The 9579-nt window shown below is 54.8% G+C and overlaps 1 protein-coding gene across 2 annotated transcripts in view; it reads left to right on the top strand.

The window, feature by feature from the left end:
* Positions 1 to 6648: 6648 nt before the first annotated feature.
* Extl1 (exostosin like glycosyltransferase 1) overlaps positions 6649 to 9579 on the top strand; it is a 15246-nt gene continuing 12315 nt past the window's right edge. Inside the window, exons 1-2 of one of the 2 annotated variants that reach the window (XM_055611094.1) lie at positions 6655 to 6695; positions 7487 to 8273. In XM_055611094.1, coding sequence (XP_055467069.1) covers positions 7507 to 8273 — 767 coding nt within the window. In that variant the 5' untranslated portion in view covers positions 6655 to 6695; positions 7487 to 7506. Of the gene's footprint in view, positions 8274 to 9579 lie in introns of both variants that reach the window. The other variant, XM_055611095.1, reaches the window with a different exon arrangement.

Below are 9579 nucleotides of genomic sequence, written 5' to 3'. Positions count from 1 at the left end.
CCTTTGACAGACCCATGCCACTCCAGGCCCAGCTGCTTACCCTCTCTCCACAAAAGAGAGCCTTGGTAAGGCTCCAGGGAGAGCTGGGGTGGGAGCTATTGAGGAGATAAGGGAGGGGAACAGAGACCAGAAGCAACGCTGTGATCTTGCTGCCAAATGGTGGCAGCTGAGCTAGGGTAGGGCTGCGGAGACAGGAGCTAGGGTTCAGGGTTTGCAAGTGTCACTGGAGGAACTTTATGAACAGCCAGAGAGGGTGTCATGTACATTACAAGAGAGGCCCACCCTGTTCCTAGTCTGGAATTCACTTCTCTTTCGTCCCCTACCACAGATGCTGTTGTGCCCTGCAATGACACTGCTGATGTTGGTGGCTTAGGAAGGGGTTTTCTAGGATATGATACCTCCAGGACTCAAGACAGAAAGTTCAGCACAATGCCGGGCCCACAGCAGAGACTCAGCAAATGGGTGCTGCCACGTCCACTGAGAAAGTAGAGAGTTTGGCAGATCTGAGGTCAGACAGGCCATGCCTTGGGTACCGGCTCTATTCTCCACTACCTAGGCAACCTTGAAGAGCAATCTTACCTCCCTTCATCTGGAAGCCCAGCTAGAGGGCCTGGTTCTCCTCGTAGCTTTGAGAATTAAATGAGGCTGTGTCTGTCGGGGCCCAGCCCTTGCGTGAGCTCCATGAGTTATAACAGCAATGCTCTCATTTAACGCAGCTGGGCTGCAGAGGTGAGCCAAGACTCAGAGAGAAATGGGACTGAGGGCCCTCTGTCTCCTCCTCAGAGCTCATCTCCGGACCTATTTCTTCCCATACCCAGCCCCCATCCTCCAGCCCTCTGCAGGCTTTTTCCTCAAGGCGCCCACAGAAAGCTGGCATAGCTCAATATGCCAGGCAGCTGTCCCTGGGGAGGGAGAGGAGGAGAAATCAATCCTCTTGCCTCTGCTTGGAAGGCAGCCTGTTAGTCACCTGGGTTTGAAGCAGCCTGCTTGCTAGGTAACAGCATGGCTCTCCTAATTAACCCCTAGGTGGTCAGGGCTGATATGAAGGTGTCTGGGTGTGGGCAGCTCGGGGAAGGCCCAGGAACTCCCTTGAGGGATCCTCAGTTTTAGGAACCTTCAGAGAGTCTAGTTCAGTGGAACACGATAGAGGGAGGAATAAAATGGCTTCACGATCAAGCTTTGAAACCAAGTTCACTCACTCGGGCTAATCCCACAATTTCAAAGAACCCTGTTCCTTGAGAATGGCTGGGCCTCAAAACTCAGCCTGCAGCCTAAGGCATGGACGCTGGCTTGTTCGTCATGCCTGCTCACCCCCATAGCCTCTGGGTTTGCTTTTTTCCCTTGGTTTTTCAAGACAGAAACTCTGGGTAGCCCTGGCTGTCCTGGAACTCTGTAGACCAGGCTGGCCTTAAACTCACAGAGATCTACCTGCCTCTGCGTCCAGAGTGTTGGCACTAAGGGCCTACGACACCACCTGCCAGCTTTAAATTTTTAAATTAATTAATGTGGAGACAAGGTCTAGGAAAGCCAGGCTGGCTTTGAATTCAGGCTACCTTTGAACTCATGGCAATCCTCCTGTCTCCTCGCTCCTGAGTGCTGGGATTACAAGTGAGCTCCATCACATCCATCTTTCTCTGAATAGCGGAAGTTCATCCTACAGAAGGCAGAGACCTATATAGAGGGCAGTGTCCAGGTTTGCCCACTTAGAAGGTGGACTTGAGTGGAATAAAACACAAGCTGCAAACATGCCTGGCAGGCCTCACACCACTGTTCATTGTTTAGAGAGAGACTGGTTCTCACGCAGCCCAGAGCCATCTACGAATTGACCTTGAATTTATGATCCTGTTGTTTCCACCTCCCAAGTGCTGGGATTACAGATGTTCAGCACCAGGCCTGGTTTATGGGCCGCTGGGGATGGAATCCAGCACTCTGTACGCGGTGGGTCAGCCTCGACCAACTGAGCTACATCCATCCCTATCTAAGCTCCGACTGTCAAGCCTCCTGCCTCTACCTCAGGGATAGAGTGTGACCTGAGCATTGTAAGAAGACCGCTCCTCCCCAGGCTGCTTTTGGTCATGGTCTGTCACAGCATGAAAGCAATCCTAGACAACTGGGAGTCCCAAGTCCAGGTCCTGGTCTGCTCTAAGGTCTGCCTCGGTGTCCTTGGGTGAGTCATCAGTATGAGCTGACTGAAGACTTAGCTTGCTTTCTGTTGCTCTGGTAACACCCGACCAAAAGCAATTTGGAGAGGAAAGGGTTTACTTCATCTTATAGCTTATAGTCCATCACTCAGGGACAGGGACAGCAGGGCAGACACTCAAGAACCTGGAGGCAGGAACTGAAACAGACGCCATGGAGGAAGGCTGCTTACTGGCTTGTTCTTCGTGGCTTAGTCAGCTTTTTGTTTTATACAGCTCAGGACCACACAATTCACTAATCAAGAAAATGCCCCCCCCCCAAAAAAAAAGAAAAAAAAATGCCCCCAAAGCTGGGCAGTGGCGGCACACACCTTTAATTCCAGCACTTGGGAGGCAGAGGCAGGCAGATCTCCAGGAGTTTGAGGCCAGCCTGGTCTACAGAGCAAGTTCCAGGACAGCCAAGGCTACACAGAGAAACCCTGTCTCTAAACACTGAAAAAAAAAAAGGAAAGAAAGAAGAAAGAAAATGCCCCCATAGACTTGCCTACAGATTAATCATATAGAGACACTTTTCCAAGTGAGGTCCCCTCTTCCTAGAAGACTCTATCAGTGGTTCTCGACCTCTGGGTAGCACCCCCTTTCGAGAGCAAACGGCCCATTCACAGGGGTTGCTTATTTATAACGGTAGCAAGATTACTGTCAGGGAGGCGCATGAGAATGATCCACAGCACGAGGAACTGTATTAAAGGGTCGCAGCATTGGGAAGGCTGAGAACCGCTGGAGTCTGTCGCTTGTGCCAAGTGGCAGAGGAGGGCGACAACATCATGACACGGGAGGAGATGACAAGAGCTGACACGACGGGACGGACCACCTGCAGAGGCACAGCTAGAGGCTGAACCCTTATCCTTGGGCAAAGGAGACAAGTGCTCTATCACTGAGCCATGCCTCCAGCCCCTGGAATGCCATCTGTGTGCCGAGTGGGGGTATGTTTTGCAGACTGTTGCATGCCTGCCACCTCACCCCACTTTGGGAAACAGCTATTCTGAGCATCCCCATGGTGCAGATGAGAGAACAGAAGCACGGAGAGGGGACATTCACTTGCCTAGGAAGACACAGATTCTTGGGGACATTTGGGCTATATTGTCAACCATAGGGCTTGTTCATTCTTAGGGCCTCCCTCCCAGAAGGACATGGAAGCCTTTCCGAGGATTGCAGGCCCAGCCTGAGAAAATGAGAAGGAGGATGGGAGGGCCCCAGACTGAACTCCATGGAGGCGGCCTTAGCTCCCATTCTCTGTGCGCCTCGTGCCTCAGGCAAGAAGTGACACACATCCCCAGGATGGAAGGTTGAGCCGAGACAGCCGGGAGGCAAACACCACTGCGCTCAGCGGCCCAGGAGCGCTGCTTAGTTCTCAAGATCACACACAAAAAGGTGCCTCACCTCCTCCCCACTGAACCCAGGCCTCTCACTCTACCTCACTGTGCCCTCGCCTTCCCGCCCTGGCCACTCCCTGTTCCCCAGGATGACGGCTTCCATTCCTTAGATCAGCATCCAGCTACAGGACACGGGTCTCTTAGTGCCTTTGATGAGTGTTAAAGAACCCGACAGGTTCCCCGGGAGCCCTTGGCACAGCCCAAAAGCCAGTTTTCAGCACGAGCTCGGGACACCCCTCATCTCTGCCTCCACCCAAGCCTGCAAGCAAGCTTGGGAATTGGTTTAGACAAGCCCAGGCCCAGCTGGCCTGAGAACCTCCCCTGCAGGAATGAAGGTGAAGAGGGTGTGTGTATGTGTGTGTGTGTGTGTGTGTGTTGCAATGCAAAGGGAGAGTGCTTCCAGCATGAGCCAGCCATGAGCAGAGAGCTGGGGGCAGGGTGGCAGTCAGAGCATGACGGGGTATCGATGTTGTGTGACTAAACTTTCCCTGGGGAAGACACTGCACATGCATTTGCTCCCCCCAGATAGCGTGCCTGGAGTCTGCGTGTGCTGCTGGGAAAACAGGTCACATGTCTACTCTCCTGCCCCTAAACCCGTGCCCTGGTTGTCCCTGTGTCTGGAGCAATTTTCCCCTTCATAGTGAAGCCTGGACACTGACATTCCTCCCCTGCCCAGAAAGAAGCCTTCAGGAGGCCAAGATGTTATCAGCTACCTGCTCTCCTCAAAGCAGCCTCGCCCCCAGGATGAAGCTCATTAAGCAACTGTGGAATGAGGAGGTGACCATTTCCTCTCACTCCCTCATTGTGATAGTGACTTTTCCCAAAAATTTATTTTGGAGCTGGGAAGGTGGCCTTGTCGGTAAGGTCCTCCGGAAGCATTCATGAGGCCCAGGGTTACATGTGACATCACATGACCCAGGCCTGGTGGAGCATGCCTGGTGGAGCATGCCTTGGTGGAGCAGCACCCAGGGGCTCAAGGCAAGAGGAGCACAAGTTCAAGGTCGTTCTTGGCTACACAGCTAATGCAAGGCCAGTCTCCAAAGCAAACCAAACAAAAACTGCTATGAACCTGGGAGGTAGCTCAGTTGGGGAGCAGCTGCGTAGCTTCTATTCCAGGGCAGCCCAAACAAAGCAAAACAAGGCGCAAACAACCTTGCTTCCTTTCTGGTCTTGACCTGTCACTCTCAGAGGACCTCTCTGCCCCTGGGTTCATCAGACCCCTGTGTGCTGCCGGGTCCCTTCATTCAAATACTGCTGTCTCCTTCTAACAGCAGGGGGGTGGAGGAGGGGCCCTCTCACTCAGCAGATTGCCTTGGTTGGTGGTTACAGGAATGGGTGGCGGATTGAGAGGCGGCTCAGTGGAGAAGAGCACCTGTTCTTGCTGATGACCCAGCTTTGGGTCCCTGCACCCACATGACAGCTCACAATTACCTGTAACTCCAGTTCCAGTGAATCTGACACCCTCTTCTGGCCCCCACAGGCACAAGGCATGCACACACAGCACACACACACACACAGGCCAACACTCAGACACACATATTTAAAAATAAGTATAATTGTTAAAAAAGGAATATACCTTTATTCTTAGCACTTGGGAGGCAGAGACTGGCAGATCTTCGAAAGTTCAAGGCCAGCCTGGTTTACATAATGAGTTCTGGAACAGCCAGGGCTATGCAGAGAGGCACTGCCTCAGAATAAAAGAAAAGAGAAATAGATAAGATGGTTTACTACCTGGCCAAGCCATGGCAGTACAGGCAGTTATTCGAGGTCCCTGAGCCTCTACTTTCTCTTATATAAAATGGGAATAATAGTCGTATCTCCTTTATAGTCATTTCTTGCATGCTCAGGACATGGTCACATAACACTCAGCCTTTTTCAGCCTGATACTTCCCCGGGGAACCTGGTCCAAGTTAGGATGCTAAGGGCCTGTTAGATGAACGAATGTGAATGCAGGAAGGAGGGGAAGGAGCATGAGGACCCTGAGAAAGGTCCTGGCTCTGACTAAGGAGACTCATGGCAGCTTCCTGCAGGAAGGGAACCTTCCACCAATTCCAAGTGGGTGAGGAAGTCAGCTTGGCAAGATGGCAACAGCACAAGCTCATACCTGTCTCCTCTGTGAGAAGGCCTAGGGTTCGCCTGAGCAGGTGTCTGTCATTGAGCAATCAACCTCTTAGTGCCAAGAGCCCAGCCTCCTTTTGGTTCCATTTTCAGGATGTTCCTGGGTACATAGCTGTGCCCCGCCCTCAGTCTGGCTACTCACCGAGGAACAAAGGAACGGATGGTCACGTAGTGGCTGGCTCCCTTACCACATCAGCAGCCCTCCCAGGTCAGGGGAAGGACATCCCTACCAAGGGCTCTTCTAAGACCTCCCTTGGCAACTCTAAGGAGTATGCTGTTCATCCATGGTATAGATGCAGGTGGCCACTGCCCAGACCCACCCAGCAGCCAGGGGCACAAGCAGAGGCCCCATCAGGGAAGGCCCTGAGCTCAAATCTTCTCCTGAACACTTCTAAGCTGGATCACCTTAGGGAGAGCCCATCCCTTCTCTGAGCTTCAATTTTCTCAATAGAAAACATATATATATATACTTGTCCAGCGTCCACAAAGCCCTGGGTTCTATTCCCAGGATGATGAAATAAAATGTTAAAATACATAATGACAGTAATAATAAAAGGGATAAATGACAGATAAATGTCTACTTCGGATCACTGGTAAAGAACGTGAAGAGAAACAGGCTGTCAGTGCCTAGCCACCAGTGGTGCCCTCCTGGCCAGTATTAGTCTTCCAGAGCCAGGCGTCACGGCGAACAGCTGGAATCTGAACCCTAGGAGGGGAAGACAGGACAATCAGAGACTCAAGGTCCTTGGTTGCAAGGTGAGTTTGGAACCAGCTCGGGCTACGGGAGACCTTGGCTCAAAATGAAAACAAAACGAAATAGTACCCCCTAGGAAGAGAGATTGCAATGGGTTAAATGGAGACCCAGCCTCCTAGCCGGGAGCCAATCAGGGCTGGCGGGGGCGGAGCCGGGCTGCAGCTAGGGAAGAGATCTGGACCCAGCCGAGCCTGCTGGAGTGAGACCTGGAGCTGCCGGCTGCGCTTCGGGGCCAGGAGCGGGAACTGGAGCGTAGGTGTCGGCCTCTGCCCTTTGACAGCTCCCAGCAGTAGGGTGCAGGGCAGCTGCCCGGGTCAGGGACCATAGCAGAGGGAGAGAAGACCAGCACCCCAGAATCCTCTCATTCCAGGCAGCCCGGGCAGCAGGCATGGGCTGCACCCGAGCTCTAACTCCAGCCGGCCCCGGTGGCCCACATGGGCACAAGGTCTATTTTTAGCTCTGCCACAGAAGGCCAGCCACCAAGCACAGGGATAGCCAGGGGATTTCAAGGGCTGTTGGGGCAGAGGGAAGAGTGGGAGAGACCAATCCTGCTTCCTTCCACATCACCCTCGGCCATTCCCCCCACCCCACCCCCGTGAACCCAGACTAGTTCCCATGGTCTGGCAGACAGCCTGCCTCTGGGGCAAGGGTAAGGTCAGGGGCTGCAGCCCTGAGCGCAGATGGACAAGGTCTTGTGGTCCGGACAACGGTTGCATCAGCCCAAGCAGTGGCCCAGGGCAGAGGGCCCTGATGAGAGAGGGCAAGGTTAGGTTGGCTTGGTTGTGGGAAGGCAGAGAAATCGATGTGAGAGTGGGGAGGCGAGTTCAGAAAGCCAGAGCCTCCCTGGGCCTCCCGCGAGGGGTCAGTCCCACAGGTGGCCAATGATAACGCCAGCGGGCCGAACTCTCCAGGGGTCCGCAGTCTCGCCTTCCGCAGCAGCACCGTGAGAGAGCTGGACCAGAAAGCTGATTCCCCCAGCTGCTCTCTCCTGCCTGGGGTTCCCACCTTCCCCACTTGCTACGAAGTTTCTAACTTCCTTCTAGCCCTGGCTGTGGGTGGCCACATGCCGCTGTGGAGAAGAAAGTGCTTCTGGCTGGCGCTGTCAGTCTTCGGGCTCCTCCTCGTTCTCCTGGGAGTCTTCCCCCTTCGCCGGGCGGTGCCATCGGGTCCTCTACCGGGGCGCTCCCAGGGCTGGCCCCGCTGGCTGGACGCTGCCTTCCTGCAGAGTTTCTCCCAGTCTGAGACGCACCCAGAGGTCCCAGAGCTTCCTCGTGCTCCCCGGGGGAGCGGCTGCACCTGGGGAACCTGCTTCGACCCCTCCAGATGTCAGGGAGGTGTCCTCAGGACCTTCGTGCACCCCCCGGCTGGCGGGAGCGCCGCGGAGGAGGCCCACCGCAGGGTCCTGGACTCCCTGCGGGGCTCGCGCTACTACGCCCCCAGCGCGGCCGAGGCTTGCCTCTTCCTCCTGCTCCCCAGCCGGGACGGCCGCGGAGCGTGCGGGCCCCTGCCTCCGAGCTGGGACGGAGGCCGCAACCACCTGGTCCTCAGTCTCCGCCCGGCCCCCTGCACCAGGCTGGGGCTAGCGATGGTAGCCGAGGCCAGCCCCTCCTCCGACATCTTCCGCTCGGGCTTCGACGTCGCGCTTCCAGATCTCCCTGAGGCCCACCCACTGCAAGGTGGGGCCCCCGGCCGGCTGCCCCGGCACAGTCCCCAGCCTGGGGCTCCCTTCCTGGCGGTAGCAGAGGAGGGGGGCAGGTGGCGCGCCGCAGGCGCCCACGCCTCAGCCTGCCCCTGGGACAGACGCTGTGAGCAAGACCCCGGACCCCACCAGTAAGTAAACCCGCCCTTGGGGAGCTGCTGAGAGGGAGGGGGAGCTAGTCCAGAGGAGTAAAGGGCAAGATTGACAGCCGGCCCAGCCGGGGACAAGCCTTCTGAGCTGCAGTAGGCGAGACAGGGTTAACTTCCATCACGGTGGGAAGACAGGTCTCCAAGGGTGTGAGGGGCAGGTTTTTGGCATTCTCCCTTGAGGATCTTAGAAACATGACATGCTTGCTCCCCCTCCTCCCTCTTCCCACTCTAAGCATTTTATGTAACAGACAGTTGTACAAATCTCACTTGGTGTAAGCACACCCATTAACAATGGGGGTGGAGGTTGTAGATCAGTCTAAGGTGTTTGCCTTACAAACTTAACGACAGGAGTTCAAGCCCCACCCCGGCCCCATGTAACAGTGTTGAGGAGGTACAGACCGGAAGATCCCCAGAGCTCTTCCTGGCCGACCAGCTTAACAGAATGGGTGAGCCTCAAGCTCGGTTGGCACCCCTGCCTTCAACAGGGTAGAGGATGGCTGAATGTGCAAAGGCTTTGCCAAGCCCGAGGGCCCGGAGCCCACAAGTTAGAAAGAGAGAGTAGATTCCTGGAGATTGTCCCCTGACATCCATACAACCCCAGAAGGCACAGACACCCACTCACAGGAGTAAATCGGTAAATGTGAAACAGTGAAATAAAGTGGAGAGTGATTGAGGAAGATGCCCTCAGTCTCTCTCTCTCTCTCTCTCTCTCACACACACACACACACACACACACACACACACACACACACACACACACTGTTATAATAAAATCCTTCTGACGTCTATCACTGAAGCGTCTGTGTTCTGAAGAGGCTGTAGGTTAGGTAACCAGTGGCCACCCTGCCAGGGCGAGCACAGAACTGTCTCCAAAGGGCTTCAGAGTTTCAAGCAAGGCTAGCATCAACCCAGTCAAAGGCCTCAGGGGAGCCACAGAGACTGGCAACTGGTCCCAGCTGGAAACTGCTCCTGTGTCTAATTTTGGAGATAAGTCTCTCAAGGAAATGACAGCCTTTGGCTTTAGACATATTGCATAGGTCAGATCTAAAGAATCTCCTACCTGAGGTAGGAGACAGACGCTGGTTTGGACAGTGTGTGTTCTGGAGACTTCCCTCCAGGAGGGAAGTGCTTCCAGGAGCACTCACTCCTAAGTACTGAACTCGTGTCTCAGGCAGCCTCCTTCTAAGGTTGCCCAGGCTGTGGGTCTGGACTCCCTCTCCTCCCTGCACGGGTTGATAGTCTCTCTAGTGCCTCTGCTTTGCCTCCTTCGGTACCCCCCCCCCCCCCC

Source organism: Psammomys obesus, unplaced genomic scaffold (genome assembly GCF_907164565.1).
Source record: "Psammomys obesus unplaced genomic scaffold, mPsaObe1.curated_primary_1811, whole genome shotgun sequence".
In the NCBI taxonomy this organism is placed as follows: domain Eukaryota; kingdom Metazoa; phylum Chordata; class Mammalia; order Rodentia; family Muridae; genus Psammomys; species Psammomys obesus.
This window is presented reverse-complemented; position numbering and strand designations above follow the sequence as displayed.